The sequence below is a fragment of the Dipodomys spectabilis genome, unplaced genomic scaffold (assembly GCF_019054845.1).
Source record: "Dipodomys spectabilis isolate Male_0828 unplaced genomic scaffold, ASM1905484v1 ptg000210l, whole genome shotgun sequence".
In the NCBI taxonomy this organism is placed as follows: Eukaryota; Metazoa; Chordata; class Mammalia; order Rodentia; family Heteromyidae; genus Dipodomys; species Dipodomys spectabilis.
The window spans coordinates 6,956,815-6,979,099 of NW_024870887.1; the positions used below are offsets into that span (position 1 = coordinate 6,956,815).

Sequence of the window (22,285 nt, forward strand, 5' to 3'; positions counted from 1 at the left end):
ATCCTGCCTTCACACCCTGGTTGTGGGACTGGGATCCTGGAGGCATGAGGGGCTTCCTAAAGCAGTCCAGGCCTCCCACATGGCTCCTGGTGGGCCTTGCATCTGGGCTGCAGTAATCCAGCATCTGGCTCAAGCAAATCAACAGCTTCCTTTGCTTAGCACTGGGTTACCACAGCTCCTAGTCAAGGCTCCTTGGGGACAAAGTGCATAGCAACCCAATTTAAACTGCCATAGCTCCATGAGTAAAGTACATCCTGAAAGCACAGGTAGCTTGTCCAGGACGCAGAGGAAACCTAGGAGGCCTTCTGAAGCGCTAACCATCTGGGAGGGACAGCATGGCAGGGAACTTAGGCGTGGGCCAGACTCAGCTCTCTGCAGTGGCTTCCTCAGAGTAGAAGAGAAAGCCCAGGATTTGGTGAGAGATGCTTGTTTTCCACCTATATGACACGCTGTTTAACTCAAGAAGGCCACATAACGCCTCTACCTACCTATAGGACTTCTTTCTGGACAGTTTGGTAATGTTGTCAACCCATTTAGAATAATGTGAAAGTGTCTATCATCAGGAAAATAAAAGGGTTGGTGTAGAGCAGGTTATCAACCTTGACCACATGCTCAAATCAACTGAGCAAGTGCTAGAGCCTCACTCCTGACTAAACATATCAGAGCTTCTGGTGGAGGCTCTGGTGCCATCAGGTAATGCTCCATGGGCCTTGAATGTGCAGTCCGGACTGAGTGTTGGGAGCCAAAAGTTGAGTCTCTCAACATAATAGATTTAACTATCTCACTGGAACAACTTGAGGCTGAGTTTACAGAATCCCACCTTTTCACCACGCCCTAAGTAAACACCCTGCAGCTGCTAAAGACGACCACCTTTTCACCTTGCCCTAAGCAAATATCCTACAGCTGCTTCGGCCAATGAAAAAGCTTCCTTATTCCAAGCATATAAATACAGCTGTGTGAAAAATAAAATTTAGCAGCAGCAGCAGCAGCTTGATCAGATCCCTGTCTTGCTGTCATTCTTTGTGTCTCTTGCCCCTTCATTCCTTCTCGTTTAGGTTCATTGCCCTCGTTGAAGTCCTGCGGGTCGGGACACTGAGCACTTCTGATCAAGACCTCCACGTTTCCTTTCCAATGCAACAGTGTTCATAGGCTCTTGGGTTGTAATGAGGGGGAAGATTTTCAGTGCTACTGAGAGTTCACCCCATGGGTCTGTGTTTCTTGGGCAATGTCCCTTAGTTCCTATTCTATCCACTAGGGCCTTGGAAGATACTCCTGAGTATCTTCAGCTACTCCACACTCCTGCCTGCTGTCTAGCTTCCTGCTCTGTCTTTAGCATTGTTCCCTGGCTTACCATGTGCCATTTCTCTTGGCCTCTGGAAGAGACTGTGGAGAAAAGCACTCACTGTCCAGGCATAGAGAGGAGCGGAAAGGAACCTGCTGCCTCAGGCCTCAACCCGAGGTTCAGAGGCAGTCACCTCTTTATTTTCCTGCTCCCTCGGGAGCACCTGTCATCGATGGACAGGAGTGGGTTGGGGAACATGACTACAGATAACACCATTCTCATACTGTGGCTCAGGGAACAGAGGAACCCTGGAGATTACATCAACCAGTCTACGGAGAAGAAAGGAGGCAAAATAAGAAGAAGAAGAAGAAGAAGAAGAAGGGTCTTCTTTTTTAAAAAATCGGTCATGGGGCTTGAACTTGGGGCCTGGGTGCTATTTCTGAAGTTTATTCACTCAAGGCTAGTGCTCTACTACTTTGAGCCACAGCTCTTCTTCCAGTTTTCTAGTGGTTGATTGGAGATGAAAGTCTCACACTTTCCTGCCCAGACTGGCTTCAAACCTGATCCTCAGATCCCAGCCTCCTGAGTAGCTAGGATAATAGGCATGAGCCACCAGTACGCAGCTAAGGGTCTGCTTGTTTGGACCTCTCACACCACCACCTGGACCATACTGGTGAACAGGAAGAAGACATGAGAAAATCATCCTATAAAAATAAATCAACATGTACTCATTACCTTATTCATGTAACTGTAACCCCCCTGGACAGTATCCTTACAATAATATGTATATAACATAAAAAATAAATCAACACACTTCCTCTTTACCTTTCTGGTGGAGGTGGTGTGTAACAACCTTACCACTATTTTTTTTTCCATCTAGGCCATGAAAGTTAAAAATTATTAGTAAGCTAGATGCCAGTGGCTCACATCTGTAATCCTAGCTACTCAGGATGCTGAGATCTGAGGATTGCAGTTCAAAGCCAGCCTGGGAAGGAAAGTCTCTGAGACTCTTATCTCCAAGTAATCACCAATAAAGCCAAAAGCTGTTGCTCAAGTGGTAGAGTTCTTGCCTTGAGCAAATAAGCTCAAGGAACAATGTCCAGGCCCTGAGTTCAAGCCCCAGAATTGGCACACTTAAAAAAAAGAAAAGAAAAGTCACCAGTAAATTTTCACTCAAAAGGGCTTAAATAATCCAAGCCAAGGGCTGAGTGATGCATTTTAAATATAGTCTCGTCCTTGAAAGTTTGGATCAAATAGATAATGCCAGGAAAGTAGGGAGTGTATGCAAACTGCTTCCATGCTTAAAAATGCAGTCATCTCTCTCTAAGTATGAGCTCATAATGCATAGTACATGCCTACATGGGACATTTCTAGAAGGATACAGGGGTCAGAGTATAGATATTAGAAGTCTATGGTGGCTCAAAGATTCATTTTTTTCATAGTTTTCTCCATCGCACTGTTTTCCCTTTGTATCTTATGCAAGCTATTTGATATGTAATTATCAAACATATACATACACCTAAGTACTGATCTATGAAGGCCAGCAGAATCTATGGATAGCACAATTCTATGCTTTTATATAGGACTTTCAGCTGGTTACCTTCAGCTATGCTCTTCAATACTCTAGGTAGGACTCATTTTCAATACAAGCTTTATTTACAATTTTTGAAAGGCCAACTTTGCTTTCCTCCACCTCCGTGCTGATTTGGGGAGGAGGAAAAAGAAAAAGACAAGTAAACAGCTCTGAAGTTCTACCTCCTTGCCGATGTTCTTGGGATTCATGAAATCTCTGCTGTGGACCTTTCCTTCTCCTGTGACTCGTGCATTGCCAGCTGTGAGCTGGGCATGCAGCAGTGATCTCCAAGCAGAATCCCTGTAGTAGCACTGTGCTCCTTTCTACCCAGGTACCTGCTGGAACAGGATTTCCCGGGCATGAGGATTGGGCCTGAGCCAACCACTGACTCCTTCATTGCGGTGATGCAAGGGGATGTAGAGGGGATCATACCTGGGAATGCCCTGGTAGTCGATCCCAAGAAACCCTTCAGGAAACTCAATGCCTTTGGCAATGCCTTCTTGAACAGGTGAGTGGATGGGGTCACATGTCATTTTCTCCTTGCTTCTTGGCGTGTGTAAAGGGTAGAGTGACAGTGATATGGTCTTGGGAGACTCCATGCTTTTCCCATATTGGAGCCTCTTGATCCTCCTTAACTTGTTAGGACTATAGCTAAGTCAGTCTCCATAGTGGGATGTGGGAAGTGCAAATGATGGGCTTGACTGCTCATGCTCAAGGAATGGGGAAGGGTATGACCATGACTCTGGAACACATGACTGTAACCTACCCCTTCCTGCAGGAACCGTGGAGAAGGATGCTGTATGTTTCCCAATATTTGCCTATACCATTTCTGGGATTTGCACTCAACTGGAAGGGAATGGGAGGTTCTTTCCTCTTCTCCTTGTTCCTATTCCTGAGTATTTCTTCCACTTGGTGCAAAGAACTCTGGATTTAAGGGAGAAGCCATGGGTTTGAGCATTGACTCTTCCTGCTAAACTCCCTTCGTGATTTTGAACAGGTCACCTTCCTGTCCTCCTGCTGGGATAAGATCAGACTTGCAGATAACCAAGGTCATCATGAGAATTTAAGTGGACACAGCCCTAAAGAGTACTTAGCAAGCTAATCTGAAATATTCTTTATTCTGCATAACTAGAATGCAGGCTGATCCCTGATGATACTAGCTGTACCTAAAAATCCTATTTTTTCCATGTATATTGCACTTAATAATTTAAATTTTTTTCTAATTGGAAGTATTTAGAGTAAAGGTAAAGAATATGGGCTTTGGCTTCAAGTAGATATGGGCTCAAATTGTGCCTTCTCGTGTGGATCTTGGATAAGTTACCAAATTTCCTTGTATTTACCCATCTTAAAGTAGGATAAGAGTAATGACTTTTCTCAAGGAGATGTAAATAAGATTCTGAACAGAAAGCACTTAGTGTCCAGCATGTAGTGACCAATAGGAAATGTTAAGTTCTGATAGCATTATTAGCATGTGCTTTTTTTATTATTCAGTGAGGAAAATGGGCCTCTGCCATTGTCATTTTGCAGTTGTAGAAGTTGAAGCTCATTGCCCAAAAGCTGCTCAACTTCTCTTCTTACTTCTTTTAGGAAGGGGGAGATCATTCTTAAAGTGACATGGAGTCAAATGCTCTGGGACAGGCTTGGGTGGGGGTCCCTGTGAACAATGTAGAACTGTGAGCTGGCAGAGTGTGCTTCCAGAGCAGGAATTGGAGGAAGGGAATGTTTTGAGGAGAGTTGGCTTGGCACAGTGGGGTTGGGAGGTGGGGGAAGGGGAAGGGTGCTAGGTGTATATACAGAAGGCAGCTGAATCAGCGTAAGTTGAATCAGCATCAGCAGTGGAAGAACTGGTGGTATATAGGTATATAGGTGTACTGTGACAAGGGTCCTGAAGTCTTGCAGCATCTATAGTACTGGGGCTGGCTCATGGTGAGTGGGGTTAACAGCACCCAGAATGCTGAAACATAGAACTGAGATGAGCAGGATGAGCCTGCTGGAGAAGAATGAGTCAGCACAGTACATGGAGCAGAAGCAGCTGGGGAGGGGTGATGACATGTTAGACATGTCCAGTTGGCCTTGGATAACTATCAGTCAGCTAAGGTGGGCATCTCTGAGGCAGAGAGGAGGAGCTGGCCCAGGAGAGAGGAGAGAAAAGCCTGGGTCAAGCGAGGGGCAATATGGCATCATGGGAAGGGAGGATTGCAAGCTTAGTGGTTAACTCACTTGGGATAGCTGCGCGCATGATGATAATGATAGATTGTATTATACAAGGAGCAGATAGTCTGTTATAACAACAGGATATGTGTCACTGCTGTCATAGCCAGAGCAGTTCCCAGAGGAGAGAGTCATTGTATTGTTCACCAAACCCATCAGGTCTCGATTTCTGCATAGTTAGAGGTTTTGAAACCTAAGGAGTGTCTTAATGAGACAGGGAAGACAGTTAATCCTGAGTGAAGACAGCTAACCTCTTTGCATATTAATATCATCATCTATAAAAATGATAGAATGAAAACTACAAATTCTCTGTATCCCAATCTCTTCCTGTAAATATAGCATAAAGGAAATCTGAGAGTCAGGTAAGTTGGCTCATACCTAGAATCCCAGCTACTTGGAAAGGCAGAAGTCAGGAGGATTTCAGTTCAAGGTTACCTTCAGGAAAAAATGTTCTCAGGATTCCATCTCAACAAAGAAGCTGGATATAGTGATTCATGTATGTGAGTTCCAGCTGTTTTGGGCAGCATAGGTAGGAATATACCTGTCCAAAGCTCACCCCTGTTCCCCAGGAAAAGAAATGTGAGAAACCAGGGGAGCATGAATGGTTTACCATGGCTTTGATTTCCATGCAGGTTTGTGTGTGCCCAGCTGCCCAATGCTGTGCTGGAGAGCATCAGTGTCATTGATACGCCTGGAATCCTCTCTGGGGAGAAGCAGAGGATCAGCCGAGGTAAGCATCATAATATGGGAGTGTGTTGGCTCAGTCTTCATGCTTCCTTTTGATAGGGGCTGGGATCATATGTTCCTTTGTGTCAGAAGAGATGCACCCAGGGTCTTGTGTCCCATGGTAAGCTGGCTCTCCTGTGCTGTGTGGGGCCATTTTGTGGGAGGATATTTCTAGGCTGGGACCAACAAATGAACTCAAGATACTTGTTTCAATCTGGTCATCTGTAAAATGGGACACTGAAGTCTGCCTTACTCATAGAGTTTACTCATCCTCCAAGAGGTCTGTAGCCTGGCTACTTAAGTTCCTGCCATCCAGAGCTGGGGCCTGCAGCTCTGTGGGGAAGGAAAATACATAAAGAGACAGTGTTCAACAAGTGGAAAGAGTGCTCTTGGCCAAGGTAATAATGTGCTTGGGTCATACAGCAAGGGAACCAGGCATCTAAGGACACATTGAAAATTGTTTGCTCCAAACAAATTCAGGAAAATTGCTCACTAAAAGAGGTCACCGGCCAGGCCATTAGGAGACAGAACTCTGGAGCCAGCTGACAGGTTCTAGACCAATCTCTGCCCTTTCCTAAAAGAGGACTCCCTGGAGAGTTTCCCTTAGCTTTACTTCAGTTCATCTTGTAGAGTGTAGAGTTGCTTGAGGATTAAAAGAAATAATATATCTTTCTTGCTAAAATTCCATTTTGTAAATATACCACAATTTCTTGATCAACACATTCGTCCACTGAGGGGCATCTGGGAAGATTCCATATTTTGGCTATGGTAAATAATACTACAGTGAATATGGTTGTGCTAGTAGCTTTAGTATGGCCTGGTTTGTGGTCTATCAGATAAATGCCCAGGGTCATAGGGCATTGCTGGGTCATAGGGAAGCTCTATGTTTCATCTTTTGAGGAATCTCTGTATTGTTTACATTCCCACCAACAGTGTAATAGAGTTCCCTTTTGTCCACATCTATGCTAGCATTTGTTCATGTTAGTTTTATTGATAATGGCCATTCTAACTGAGGTGAGGTAGAATTTCAGTGGTGTTTTGAGTTGCATTTCTTTTAAGGCCAGATACGTTGAACATTTCTTCATGTGTCTATTGATCATTCTTCCTTCTTCTTCTGAGAAGTCTTAGCCCATTTATTAATTGGGTTGTTGTTCCATTTATAAGGAAATGGGAAGACTTGGGAAAATTATATTAAGTGAAGTAAGCCAGACCCTTATTTGTGGTAGCTAAAACGTGCCTATAAATCCACAGGCCAACACATTGGATAGTAAAACAAGGAAAAAGGGACATGGTAAATGATACAGGTCTCTAGGCATTCACAGACAGTGAGAACAGAGGAGTATATTCTTAGGAGACGAATACAAAGGTACACTTCTTATGTGCATGTGATGATATAAAATAATAGTATCAAAATAGGCCCCAGGAAATGGAAACAAGAGGTTTTTTCTTTGTTGCTGTTTTGGTTTTCTTTTCCTTTGTCCTGTTTGTATGTTTATCTGTCCTTGGAAGGGCAGTAGGGGGGAAGTGTCACAGAAATGGAAGGACAAAGGGTGAACAAATGCAGCCATGGTACTCACTAGACACTGTTGAAAATGAACTATGCAACTTGTAGTTGGGGATGGGAGGGAAAAACGGAAAGAGAGCGAGGGAAGCAGCGACATTGTCCAAAAAGAAATATACTCACTACTTGACTTGTATAACTATAACCCTTCTGTACATCTCATGTACAGTAACAATTTAAAAAACATGAAGAAAAAAACAAAATATAGGTCAAAATGTATTCTGTTAGGCAAATCACAAATGTGCAAGGAATATGAAGTGTCATAGGTCCTCATTGCAATCATCCATCATCACCCGCATCACTACCATCATCACCACCACCACCACCATCATCACCTCTACCACCGTTATCACTACCATCATCACCACCACCACCACCATCATCACCTCTACCACCGTTATCACTACCATCATCACCACCACCACCACCATCATCACCTCTACCACCGTTATCACTACCATCATCACCACCACCACCACCATCATCACCTCTACCACCGTTATCACTACCATCATCACCACCACCACCATCATCACCTCTACCACCGTTATCACTACCATCATCACCACCACCACCACCATCATCACCTCTACCACCGTTATCACTAGCATCATCACCATGATTTGTTTTTGTTCTTTTTTAGCTTTTTAAGACACTAGGCTGATCCTGTAGAAAGCTAAAAGCAACTGCTCCAGGATCCCCACCTCTTGCCTCTCCTGCCACATTTTCTGTGTACCCTGAGTGGCTCCCCACCCTTTTTTGTGCCATGTGTTATATCTCTGGCGAGAAATCAGATGAGCCGCACCCACCTCGATCCTGGAGCTGGGAGCTGGGCCCAGAGCCAAATCAGCACTTGGAAGTCAGCCTCCGGGAAGGGGCGGCTTTGGACTGGCAGCTTTCTCTGGGACTGTTTCCTGAGCTGACCTCGGGTCACATCTGTTACATCTGCCTCTCTGTGGCATGTGCTTCAACCCTCTGTGTTCTATAGCTTCAGCTGGGGCAGACCCAGATCTGTCCTGCCCACGTCTGTGCTGTTGAAGTGGAGGCCCAGGAACTCCTTCCTCCAAGGGCATAGCCTGCTCAGTCCAGCTCCCACTCACCCCAGAGGGACATCACAGGACAGTAGACAAGTTCTCTTGTGGCTGTGGAAAATGGAGGCTCGGCAGTGAGGGCCCTCAGCCCAGGTGAGGCCTTTCGAGCCAGAGCTGGGTCCTGTATCTTTCTGGAAGCAGCACCTCTCTTCCAACCAATAGCAGGCGTAGGGCTAGAGGCTCAGATTGGCTCTCTGGGGGTGACCCGTCAAGTAGCAAGCAGCCTGCTTGAGGCCTACTGACCCCAGACCATCTTTCCTGGAGCATGTGGGGCTGCTAAGATCCTGAACAGGAACTTCTCCTCCTCCCAAGACGTGAAACCTGGGTAGCAAAGAGGAAGGAAGCAGCTGAGTCAGGAGGGGGTTCGGGAAACTGTGTTCATAATTTTTATAATTGGTGACTCCTGGGAGAAGTCTGGGGAACCTGAGTCTACCAGCGCCCTACGTCAAGGCTGTGGTGAAGGTAAGGGGTAGGGGCCAGTCTGAAGCTGTAGAACCCTAGGACCTGAAAAAAAGGTGTCTTCATTCTGGCCCTCTCTTGTCTCTATCACTTGGCTTCCTGCTCAGGTTCCTGTGGAGGGCGGCTTTGGGGTCCTAGGTCTCCACTTCCCTCCTTACTGCTGCCGTCCAAAGTGGTTCATCTGAGCAATCCTCAGTTAGGCCCAAGGAGATTTAGAATCTCACAGAGAGGACTGAGAGAGCCAGAACCTCTCCAGCCAGCAGAAGGGAGGTGTGCGCATGTGCCCCTGCCAGGCCAATGCCACGTGACAGTGGCATCCAGCCTGAGATTTCTAAAGGCATAGGATTTCAGAGTCCTGGACTTCAGAACCCAGCACTCTGTGGATCTGAACCGGTTACTTTTTACCTGAGCCTCCATTTCCCTGTATGTAACAAGGAAGTAGATAATGTAATGTGTGATTTAGCCTTCTGGTGAGGTCCTCTGAATACTATGGGAATTCAGACTTTGAGGCTGGGTCTGGATGATGGCAGGCTCCCTTCTTCCCTCCTTATCTGCCATCCAGGGCTGCATGTTATACATCCTCAGAGTATTGGTGTGTGTCATCTCCCTTGAAGTTGTGGAGTGCTTGGCCCATGCTACTGTATGGGGCAGTTTTGTCCCCAGAGACTCCTGCCCTATTCAGTTCCTATACCATTCCATCCTTTTCCCAGTTCTCTACTTCCTTTCATACCTGTGGCTTTGGTCTTCTGTGGCTGCCCTGCACATACCAGGTGTTGGTGTTTTTGCCTGTTCTTCCTGCCACTTCCTCCCCACACTCACCAAGCCCCAGGCCCTGCCTCTGTCTGGGCAAAGCGACGGCCCTGTGTGTTCTCTGCCCTTCCCAGTCCAGACTAATGTAGCTGCTGGCAGAGCAGACTGTGATACAAACAAGAAGCTGGGAACCAGGAGCCTGCAGTACTAGCCTGGGACAGTGCTGGCCACAGCCCTCTGAGAACAGGAGAATCTGGACGTTGGACACTGTGAGGGGGACCCCAAATGAGGAGCTTAGCCCACATTCCATCTCAGACCACACACACACACACACACACACACACACACACACACACGGTACTTTTTACTTTCTTCCAGCTTCAGGACAGTCTAGGTCCCCTGTGAACAGCCCCACAGATCATGCTATGCACAGGGCACTAATTGAGAACTATCTCTGACCAAAAACTCAGACTGCATTCTACTCCCTGAGCCTCATGCCTGCCACAGGACTGTTTTCTCACCAGAGAAGTCAGCACAGAGGCACCATGCTGCCGTGCTAGCTTGCCCCTTCTGCAAAGTGAGCTGTTCCCAAGAGCCCCCAGGACCCGAGACGTCATGGTGAGAAGTACTCCGACCCCACACTAGAGCCCAACAAAGTAAGGTCCCTGCTCAAATGGCATGCTGTGTGGGGCTGTGTGTGTGTGTGTGTGTGTGTGTGTGTGTGTGTGTGTGTCTTGCATAGGGAGGCCACGGGTGTGGGAAGTCAGGACTAGGAGGTCCCAGGCCAGCACTTGTCTCTGGATGATGATGCATTGGAATAGACAGGAGAGGCGGGCAAGGAGGCAGTTCCTGGAAGAGCCAGGATGTACCAGGGCGGGCTGAGTGCTGGGAAAGAGCAAGGTTGCAGCCATGGGAGGCTCCAGAAGGACTGAGTCCTTTCACTTGGGAAGCACATTTCCTGGCTGCTTGTCAGCTAGAAATCCCCACCAACCCCACCCGAGGAAAGCCACCCTGGAGCTTTGTGGCTGCTTCCCAGATTGCACAGCTGGCAAATCCTTTCTATTACAGGTGCCCTGTAGGCTCAGAGCAGGTAACAGACATGCCCAGTCCCATTCAGCAACTTTTCAGTCCAATATCATCACCTGCCCAGGAAATCACAATGGCTAAGCCTGAGAGCAGACCTCGAACTTGGTACCTGATGCTTTGCTCATTGGGTGGAACTTACCAACATCCAAGCCTCCCACCCCTAGAGAGAGCAGACCTCTCATCTATGAGTGTCCTCTGGAGGCTTTGGGACTCAGACCTTAGAGGGTTTTGCTGCTCCTCAGGGCCTTACATCATTGGTCTACCCCTGGCACATTCACTGCAGCTGGGCTGGCATGTAGGGGTCCCTGGAGTCCACTGGTCTATGTGCTGGTCAGCAAATGCCCGTGTGGGTACTGACATGCCTGGGCAGAGCAGCCAAGCCCTGACATCTTTCTGTAGGCCTCACTGGCAGCTCTGGTTGACTGGAGGCCAGTGATGAGTCTGCTGGCCACTGTGGCATCCAGTGTGGCATTTGTTCCTCATGGCCAGTCAAATCCTTCTCTTCAGCTAACTTGCTTTCAAATCCTCACAGAGATTTAGGGGAGAGGGATAGTTGGTGCTTGCTTTGTGAACTCAGTCTTTGAGTTCCAGCTCATGCAGGACAGTGAGCTAAGAAGAGAATATGGACCTGGTTTCTAGGCCCAATTTGTGACCACTAAACAGTATGAGCTTGGGTTAGCCCCTTACCCTCTCTGTGTCCCTGCTTGCTGCCTGTAAGGTGTGTGCCCTATTCTGCTTCTGGCTCCTGGGGCATTATGGGAGAGGATCAAATCAGGTTGGTCATGCTGCCTCCATCATCAGTGCCCTGTACCACATTCAGACTGAAGGAAGCTGCTGGGTGATTAAGGAGTGCCTTTGCTTATTAGGTTTGTCTCATTGATTTCCTCCTAGGCAGCATTGCTTAGACACACTGTCTTCCCACCACCCTCCCTCCCCCCGGAGCAGGGATGGGAGCTAAAGGCCACCGGCCGCCCAGGCTCCAATGTGGAGCTAGTCGCCGGATCCCTTGGAGCCAGCAGATGTGCTGGGAGGGATTCCAGGAAAGGCAGCTAATGCACACAGTCTATGCTCCCTCTGCTTCTTGATTTAGGAACTTGGGGTGGCTGCTCAGCAGGTGCTTTAAAGTGCTTATTTCCTGTCTTCAGAGCCGTTCCTGGGTCCAAGGAAGGGAAGAGGCCCCATTACCTGGCATGCCATTAATCCTGGACATTAGGGCAGTAGCTATACTGAGTCCGCTCATCTGAATTGTCTGCTGTTTCCGTGGCTCCACCATAGACTCCCTCATTCAGCCAGCCATTATTTCCATTTCTCACCTGAGGAAACTGCACAGGCCACAGGAAACAAACAGGAGAGCTAACTCAATCTGCTTTTCTTTATGTAGACCTTTCAGATGCCTCCATTCCTGGGCATGCACACAAGTCTAAGCCACAGAAGCAGATTTATGTCCAGCCTAGAGGTTCCATAGGCTCTGGCTTAGCCGGAGTAGAGAGGCATCAAAAGAACCCACAGAGCTGTTTTATTCTCATGGCCTTCTCAGCCATTGAGGGAGAAGGCTTCTACCATGATAGCCCACCATTTGATAGCAGCTTACCAGAGCTTGCAGAATTTGCAAAAGTAGGTGGATGACCAAGAGGCCTCTGTGCTTATGAAATTATAGAAAAGGTTCCCAGAAGGCATCTGTCTGTCTGCAGATAGGAGCAAACTTCACATACACATGTCCAAGGCATCTAAAAAAGCAGTCTCCAGTCTTCCTTCTTCACTGGGCAGCAAAAGCATCCTCCTATCAAATATCCATCCATATCCATCCTGCTGCATTCTCCAACATCATACATTCTGTCCTAGGATTTGTGGACCAAGAAAGGAAGCTCATAGAAGCATCCTGGTTCTATAACTTGGCAAGCAAAGAGGTGAAGGCTCAGAGAGGAGAGGCTACTTGCCCAAGGACACTCAGCAAGATACTGGCTGGCAAGAAACTAGAGAGGGACTCACCCGAGGCCAGTGCTTCTTCAAGAACTGCTTTAGGGAGTGGTTCCTCTCATGGCAACTAGTGCAGAGAAGAACACGTTATAAAGCTAGTGAGGCAGTGAGAGCAGCCAAGGTCACAACTGAGCTATTTCACCTACATCCTTTCCTTGGGTTTGATCTTTGCAGCAACCCTGTGACCCGAATACTGATGGGTTCTAAGTTAGAGAACAGAGACGACTCCTTTGCTCTCTCTCAGCTGTACCGTGAAGAACAGGGTTCCTGTTTTACTCCTCTTCAACCAATACTCAAAATTAGCAGGGCCAGAGAGCAGAGGTCAAGCATCTTCTTCAGACAACTGCATGGCCTGGACCTGCTTCTCAACCCTCTGTAAACTCCACGTTCTTGTCAGTCTGGCCACCCTGGCCGTGTATGTGCTGCTGAGCCCAAGTATGGCCAGCTGCATAGGTTTGCTGCATAGGTGAAAGGGAACAGCATTCACTTCCCAGTTTACACACGTGTACGCCCTCCCCCTCACACACACATACCACCCCAACCCCATGGCTTGCATCTCCAGCCTACGGTGGCAAATCTTTCTGCTCCAGACATGAGAGCAGCAAAACTGTGACCTGTTTTCAAGGATGGGGCAGAGAGTGGAGGTTGTCCTGGTTTTTGGAGCCCTGTGACCTCTTTCCAGCCTTTGGGAACACCCTGCTTTGGGGCTGGAGCTGTCCCTGCAGTGGGGAGGAGAGAGGAGAGGGGAGCAGACAGCAGCCCACCTGGAGCAGGAAGGCTTGGCCTCCTGGACACCGCATGCTGGGAGGGAGGTGCCAGCAGGATGGACAGCAGGTACCCTAAGGCTGCCGCATAGGTCACTGTGGGCAAGGGCGCACAAGGCTCCACTGCAGACCAGCTGTTACTTGCCTGCTGTTTAACTCCCCACTCTCAGAGTCTCATCTCTCCTGTAGACCTGAGCATGCTGCTTCTCCTGCTGCCTACCTCTAAGGATATGATAGGGGTGAAATGAAGTCATGGAGGGCACTTGCCCACATTGATCTTGATGAGATCATGTCTCTTAGCAGGATAGTCTTGACTGACCATCTCTGATTGGGACTGATAATGGGCTCTATACACTCTCTCTCTAAGATCTCCTGGCCTCAGGACTCTGCCCCACCTGAGTAGTAGAGAAAAAACCTGGGTTAATTAAGTAGCCAACAACAAGGAGGAAATCATTGGCGATAATGCCCAGAAGCCCTTCATCCACGGGAGAGTAATACAGGAGGGCTGTTAGATTTCTTTGTTGGTCAGGGCTCTCTTTTGGTGCTGGGAAGCACTAAAGGATCCTTTGGGGAACTCTGTGGCAGAAGACTGTCCTGTTCACGCTAAGCCCATCCCCTCCCCTGAAGATGCTGCTGTGACACGGTTATAAATGGATCTCCAGGTACTGAGAAGATGGCCATCTCTCTGGCTTACCCCCTCTATCCTCACCACCACCACCACCACCACCCAGTCTAAGTCTGTGATTAACCCTTCAAAAGCCAGGCCCACTGACAGCTAACAGCTCTGGCTCCAGAGCCACCTTCCTGGTTCTCAAACCCAGCCCTACCACCTACCTCCTTGAGTCTCTGGCTACTACTAGATTCCACTTCACAACGTCATTGTGAGGATTAAGGAATTAATGATTATAACCACGATGAGTTAATCTAATCCAATTAGTGATCTGAGTAGTTCTGGGCACCTAGTGAATGCTGCTAATGCTGGTCATTAGCCTTTATTATTATGGTGGTCCAGTGGTCCTCAGTGTGGTCTGAGAACCAGTAGCTGCAGCATCTCCTGGGAGCTTGTTAGAAATTTCCACCCTATTCCCTCTGCATCAGAAAGTTGGGGAGTAGGCTCCAGCTTCCTGGGTTTGAACAAGCCCTGCAGGAGAGTCAGACCAGGCTGCAGCCGAGATCCCCGTTAGAGGCAGAGCTTCCCAAGTCTCACTTGGCCACAAAGCAGTTACCAAATGACCTTGCCTGGTGTCTAGATTCAATCTGTGAGGCAGGGCTTTCCCCTGAAGGCTTGGTTTTCCCAGTTGATAGTAACAACAGCTTTGGGGGTCCCGAGTATATCACCTTGTGTTATGGGGAGCCAAGGCTGTGGGTCATGCCAGAGCCCAAGAAAGAGTACTCGTTTTGGTGCCAGAGGTGTACAAAATAGGGAAGTGGCAGAAAGGGGATCCTAGGAGTTCTGCTCAGATGCAGGCTGGGAAAGCCTGAAACCTCTATTCTCATTGAGGATGGTAGGCCCTTGAACCAGTCCCCTTACCTCTCTGAGCTCCTTTCCTCTTAGTGTTGCCTGTTTTGTGGAAGAGGATGCTGAGGCAGGCAAAGCTAAGGCCATTACCAGCTCTAAGCCTTGGTGAGCTACATATTATTGGGACTCCTCCCCCTCCAACATCTCCACCATTTCTTCGGGTTGAACAGAGCAAGGGGCTCCAGAGCCAGCCAGACTTGAAGCAGCTCAGTCCTGCATTATCAAAATGTGGCCATCCTCAGTCACATCCTAAGAACCCCCTCGTGGATTAAGAATTGGGGATTCTGGGCTGCAGCAGATAAGGGCGGGAGGGAAGGAAGGAGGGCAGAAGGAAGGGAGGCAGCCTAAGTGTGAACAAGTAGTGTGTATTTATAGCAAGAGCTCCAAACCACAGGGTGAGCATGGTCGGAGCCATCCATCAGTAACTTGCATTTTCTGTCCTGTTGTTTGTGGATATCATCAAGAATTCCTGAGCATCAAATTAGGTAGCCAGCATTGAAGGTGGCTGGCTGCTAATTTGAATAAGCAAGAAGAAAAGCTGCAGAGTGGCTGTGCTTATTAGGAATAGGATGTTTATAATAAAGTCTAGAATTTACGGAGAGCCTAAGTATTGGGCTGTAGGTGATTAATCCTAGCCCTCATGTTAATTAGACACTATACAATGCCAGTTTCTTTTAGATGGGGGAAAAAAATACCCCACTAAGGAGAGCTAGGGATGTCGCTCAGTGGTAGTACCCTTGCCTAACATGCATCAGATCCTGGGTTCTATCCCTAATACTTAAAAGAAAATGTCTTTTTTTACTGCACTTGGCTCCTCTTCTTCCAAACCCCACACCCCAAAGACCCCTCCCACTGATTGTCCTTCTGCCGGCAGGGTATGACTTTGCAGCCGTCCTAGAGTGGTTTGCGGAGCGGGTAGACCGCATTATCCTACTTTTCGATGCCCACAAACTGGACATCTCTGACGAGTTTTCAGAGGTCATCAAGGCCCTCAAGAACCACGAGGACAAGATGCGGGTGGTGCTGAACAAGGCTGACCAGATTGAAACACAGCAGCTGATGAGGGTGTATGGGGCCCTCATGTGGTCCCTGGGGAAGATCGTGAACACCCCAGAAGTGATCAGGGTCTATATCGGTTCCTTCTGGTCCCACCCCCTCCTCATCCCTGACAACCGGAAGCTCTTTGAGGCTGAGGAACAGGACCTGTTCAGAGACATCCAGAGTCTGCCCCGAAATGCAGCCTTGCGCAAGCTCAATGACCTCATCAAGAGAGCCAGGCTGGCCAAGGTAAAGTCGGCAGAGAAAGCCGGGTCACAAGTTTTGGGGTTAGCTGCAAGAGCTGAGGGTTATTAACTTTCAACCATAGGCTGGTGCCTGCTTGCATGAGTGTCCTATAGCTGCTGCATCACAAGTATCAGCCGTGCCAATTCAGCCCCTGGGGGCAAGAGAATGTGGTAGCTGTGGTTGCAGGCTCTGGGTCAGATGGCCTAAGCCAACAGTTTACTGCCTGAGTGATCCCAGCCCCTGTCATGCCTTTGGTCTCCCAGTGCCTTTTTCCGTGTCTATGTAATGAAATGACTATTGAAAGATGATGTGGTACCTCGGGTTCTCAGCAGACGACGCTGCTGTCTGTAAGAAGCAGCAGTATCACCATCCCCATAACCATCGGGCCTTCCCTCCCCACATTCACACCTTGCCAGTGGGTAGAAAGAGGAATGGGTTTTGAAAGCAAGGAGGGGGGGGATCTTGGAGGAAGTGGGGCAAAAACAATCATTACACGGGGGCGAGTCCGGAGTCTTGATTCGAAGGTTGTCCTCTGGCCCATTTGTCAGGTCCATGCCTACATCATCAGCTCTCTGAAGAAGGAAATGCCCTCAGTGTTTGGGAAGGACAACAAGAAGAAGGAGCTGGTGAACAACCTGGCAGATATCTATGGCCGGATCGAGCGGGAACACCAGATCTCTCCTGGGGACTTTCCCAACCTGAAGCGGATGCAGGTGATGAGGGTCAGGGCTCTAGGATCAGGGACAATGACACCCAGGCTGGCAGAAAATGGCAGAGGCTGCCTTCAGAGCTTGCGGGTGGGGGTGGGAAGGGGAGGGAACAATCTAGAATTAGAAGGCAGGGAGGTGACTCTAAACCTATCCTTTCTGCTGGACTGTTACTGTTCAATCATATCCAAGCCTGGGGGGACATACGGAGCCAGTGTTCCCAAGGGGTGCATGTGTGTGTTTTTTGGGGGGAGGGACTGACACTTGAAGTTTAAGGCCTCCAACTGTTAAAGCCCCTGCAGGCTTGACATCCTTACCCTCACCTGTGTCATGGGACAAGTCACCTGACCAAGCTTCTCCAGGTCCTTGAGTGCCTAAGTTTATCTCTGAGCTCTCCCTTAGGAGCAGATGAGGACATACATCGTGGACAGGCAGGGAACTTGTATCTTTGAGGCTTACCGTAAGTCCCTCTCCTGGGCAGGAGCCATTAGTTGCTATCTATCATGCTTTTCCCCAAGGCAGTCCTCCTAGGAAGGCATTTTTATCTGCCCTTAATAGAAGAGAAAACCGAGGGCTCAGTGTTTTCCTAGCTGTAGCATTTACATACATTTCAAGTAGAAAAGCCAGGAGCTGTCCCCAAGATCCAAGCAAGTAGCCACTGTGCCAAACCAACTGGATCCTCTCTCAGGCTCCCTCTCTTCATCTGTAAAACAGGGGCTACTGTTGGCTCACACCCATAATCCTAGCTACTAAAGAGGTCGAGATCTGAGAATTGTGTTTCAAAGCCAGCCCAGGCTAGAAAGTCCAGGAGACTCTTATCTCCAATAAACTACTCAGAAAAAAACTAGAAGTGGCGCTGTGGCTCAAGTGGTAGACTTCTGACCTGAGCCAAAGACGCTCAGGGACAGCACCCAGGCCCAGAGTTCAAGCCCCAGGACTGGCAAAAAAAAAAAAAAAAGTTCCTTGTACACAAATCCTGGGAGCTCTGTGTCCAGTCTACAAGGAGCATAGGACAGAGCAGTTACACAATGGCAAGCCTGGCTGGTAAGCACAAAGGACTGAATGATTCTGACAACTTCTTGAAATTCTATACTTTTTCAAAAGTAAAACAGTTTTAAATCAGAGAATTAGAAAGCAAAATAAGAGCTGTAGAAGCATTAGCAGTCGATGTTATTGTTGCTCTTCTTTTGATCTTTAAGCTGGGAACAAGTTTCTTAGTGTAGGATTTTAGAACATCACTGGAGTCTAGTTTCCTGTCTGATAAAAAAGAAAAAAGACATTCCAAGCATGCACTTTCCATGGAGCCATTCATTCATGAAGCCGGCATGCGTTTCCGATGGCTTTAACATAATGTGGGTTTGTCAACTGCCGTGGCTCAGAACACTTCAGCACCTTTACTTGTTCTGTTGGGAATTCATCAGTCTGTAAGCAGTCATTTGGGAAGGCAGCATTTGAAAGGGACCCAACAACCCCTATTTTAGTGTGGGAAATCCTTGTTGTTTTTTAACTTACAGAATTTCGCCTTCTTTATTTACGTCTCATCATCTGTTCTGTAGTTAAGTATCACTGTAAACAGTGGAGAGTTGCCCATTGCCCCCATCCCACCCCTCCAGAAGACACTGAGACCACTGTATGGGAGCCCACTAGAGGTGAACAGGTTGAAAGACAGGAAGAATTATTCTAAAGGCCATTGACAGCTATATCCACAGCCCCTATCACCTCCCTGGCCCAGCCCTAGCATGGGAGGTGAGAAGTATCTAGCTAACCCTTGCCCTTGAAATGTAGCTATAAAGGTCTTCTGAATTTTTCTGCAATGAACCTGATGTGCTTGTGCATTGGCCTCTTCCCAGCATGCTGAGACTGCTGTGGCCAGACCAGGGCAGGAGCAACAGCTTTTTGCTGTCACTCTTTAGGGCTCAAGGAAAAGCTTAATGTTTAGTTCTAAAATCTCAAGGTCAGGCAAAGTAGAGCACCGCTCATGGCATGTATTGAATGGCCATTTGAAGGCAAGTTAAGCAGCTTTTATGAAATCCACAAGCCTGCCTATGCCTGTATGTCATCCTCTCCCCTGGGGTCGGGGAAGGGTATAGAGGGTCCATCTTTGGAAAACTCTCTCCTAGCAATGCCAACGAATGAACAATGCTGATGAACCACTGATTTAGAATTGACCTTTGGCTTTTATTAGGATTTAGTTTTAGTTGTCATGGTTGTTTCTTTCCAAACTGTGGGTAGAATGTAACTTCCCTACCTCAGAGGGCTTGGGGTGGGGGAATAAGGAAGTAAACAAGGAAAGCAGATAGCAAAAGAACTTACTCTATTTTTCAAGTCTACAGAGACCCATAACACTCAAGACTCAAAGGGGCCCAGCCTAAATAATTAGGCACCATTCCATAGCCAAAGCTAACTTTAAAAGGAATCCAAATGAATAGATGAAACCAGTAGTTGTTAAAATTCTTTCTTCTCCACCCCCTGTACCTGTTCTCTTCTTGTCTGAAAACCTCTGTCCTCCTCCCCTCTCAGATCTTTGAAGGGTTTGTGATGTAGATCAACGTAGCCTCTAGGTCCAAGTCCTTTCACTGGGAAGGAGCTTGTATGTGAAGATTTCTATGATCCAGCATTAACAGGCGGCATACTCTCCACACACGGAAGCTCTCATTCCATTGTATTCTCTTCCTACTTTCTTATCTCTCTTTTTCCAGGACCAGCTGCAAGCTCAAGACTTTAGCAAATTTCAGCCATTGAAGAGCAAGCTACTAGAGGTGGTAGATGACATGCTGGCACATGATATCGCCCAGCTCATGGTGCTGGTGCGCCAGGAGGAGACCCAGCGGCCAGTCCAGATGGTGAAGGGTGGAGCATTCGAGGGTACCCTGCACGGCCCTTTTGGGCATGGCTATGGAGAGGGAGCTGGCGAGGGCATTGACGACGCTGAGTGGGTGGTGGCCCGTGACAAGCCCATGTACGACGAGATCTTCTACACCCTGTCCCCTGTGGATGGCAAGATCACAGGCGCTAATGCCAAGAAGGAGATGGTGCGCTCCAAACTGCCCAACAGTGTTCTGGGCAAGATCTGGAAGCTGGCCGACATCGACAAGGACGGCATGTTGGATGATGAAGAATTCGCCCTGGCCAACCACCTCATCAAGGTCAAGCTGGAGGGGCATGAGCTGCCCAATGAGTTGCCCGCCCACCTTCTGCCTCCCTCCAAGAGGAAAGTGGCTGAGTGATGGGGGCTGCAGACAGAAGGAGACTGGCGTGGTGACCGCATGCGCGCGTGCGCACGCACACACACACACACACACACACACACACACGCACGCGCGCACACACACACACACACCCTTGACAGTTACACTGTAGCTGAGAATGGACAGCGAACCCCATATTTCCAGGCTGCACCTTGTTTGGACAGCTCTCTTGAGTGCTCAGGATTGGTAGAAAGACAGCAGTAACCCCAGAGTCCTGAGGCCATTCACTGGCTGATAAATGGCCCACCCAGCCCCGCAATGTCCCCACGCCTGAGCTCTGAGCAGATGGGCTTTTCATTTCAAAGGCAATTTACTTTCTTTACTGAGCTTGTATTGTTCCCTCTTTGGCTTCCTAATAAGAAATCTACTCAGGGGCTGGGAGATGTGAGGGAAGGGGCAGCTGTGGGAAGGAGGGTTGAGCTGAGGAGCATCTTCCAGGGCCCTGGGTCCCAGACCTGAGGATCCATTGGCCGGTGTTCTGTGCTCTCTCCAAACCTAAGGCTGTGTCTTCCTCAGTAAGCCTGGCTTTGAGCTCTGCCTGCACTTCATTTTAAAGAATTCCAGAGGGGAAAGAGAAGAGAGAAACTTGGTAGGAAAAAGCAAGGAAGCCACACTGTGGTCTTCTTGAAACACTTGGTGATTTCCGGGCCATGAGTTTTGTCTGGGTTCATGTTCCTCCTGGGCTGTGATATTTGGAAGGTCATACTTGACTCACATGTACCCAGTCCCTCCGATGTGCCAGGAGTTGTATTAGGTACTTCATAGACATTATCCTTCAATAAAGCTCCAGGTATTGCCCACCCATCTCCTAGCATATAAAGAACCTACGATGCAGAAGAGTTTGGGTGGTCTTCAAAATGCAAACCAGAATGCACAAGAGAGAATTGGGAACCAGGGCCTCAGACCTGCAGACTGCCCCTGTGCCGTGATATGTGCAGGACCCCAGCATTGCTTCCCGGTAATGAGCCACAGAGAACAAGCTGAGCATGTAGGCTCCCTCTTAGCCTCTGAGAGCAGGCAGGTGAAGGAGAAGGGCCAGCTAACATTTGGTGGGCAATCAGTTTGCCCATCTGTCACCTCCAAGAAGCAAACTGTGCCTTCTGGCTCTGCACCTCATGTTCTTAGCATCACAGGAGTCCAACATGCCAGCAGGAGAGTGGGCTGTCCTGCTGGGTGCTGTTTGTGCCAGTCCCTTCTTGGCCTCCCACTCATCATTAGCTTGAACCAGCCCAGCTCGAATGCAGCCACTGGCTCTCATCAAATAGTAACTGTGCTCATTGTCAGAAGGCTAACTTGAGAAGTTTGTGTTGCAGTTCCCTCCAGGGTCTTGGAGACTGCTATATCCTTGGTGAAATCCCCACCATACTCAATGCCCTATGCCCTCCTTCGTGGCCTTTCCCTTGGCTTGCTTTGTGGCCACTGATAAGGTGGCTTTGTCTGCTATGCACCTACCAGGATGGAAAACAAAACAAATATAACTTATTTTATATCTATGTTCAGATTATATAGAAAATATTCTATGTATCTATGAGGTGGTTACTACTGCAGTGTTTGTCATTAGTATCCATGGTAATACAGCACATTTATCCTTTAGTACCCATTTGGTCATAGAGCATCATTCCACGGGCTGGGTTCTTCCTTGCAATGTCAGGTGATGTCTTTGGAAGGAAACGCTCACTGTGGCTACTCAAAGGCCAGCATTTATAGTGGTTCATTGGCCCATTTCCTCCTTGTCTGGTAAATGGCCTAAACCAAACTGACGATGCCTCCACTCCCAGCCCCGCTATGTTGGAAATGGTCTCTGAACCTGTGGGTTTCCTTCTACAAATACATTTCTCTTTCATGTGAAATGAAGGAAGGCCAAGGTATAAAGGTCATACTCTCTGAAGAGCCCCAAAGTGTCAACCTTAGCAGAGGTACCATTTTTCTATAAAATAGGAAAGAAATAGCAGAGGAAGGTAAAGACAAGAGGTGAGATCAGAGGATTGCCATTCAAGTCTAGCCAAGGCATGGAACTCCATCATAACTCATGTCTGGGTATAGTGGC

At 48.2% G+C, this 22,285-nt stretch overlaps 1 protein-coding gene across 1 annotated transcript in view; it reads left to right on the forward strand.

Moving 5' to 3' along the window:
• Nucleotides 1-21,834, forward strand: part of Ehd3 (EH domain containing 3) — a 30,647-nt gene extending 8,813 nt beyond the window's left edge. The window contains exons 2-6 of the mRNA XM_042696691.1: nt 3,187-3,363; nt 5,699-5,796; nt 15,874-16,286; nt 16,832-16,996; nt 19,690-21,834. Of these exons, the coding sequence (XP_042552625.1) occupies nt 3,187-3,363; nt 5,699-5,796; nt 15,874-16,286; nt 16,832-16,996; nt 19,690-20,217 (1,381 nt within the window). The 3' untranslated portion in view covers nt 20,218-21,834. The remainder of the gene's footprint in view (nt 1-3,186; nt 3,364-5,698; nt 5,797-15,873; nt 16,287-16,831; nt 16,997-19,689) is intronic.
• The last annotated feature ends 451 nt before the right edge of the window (nt 21,835-22,285 follow it).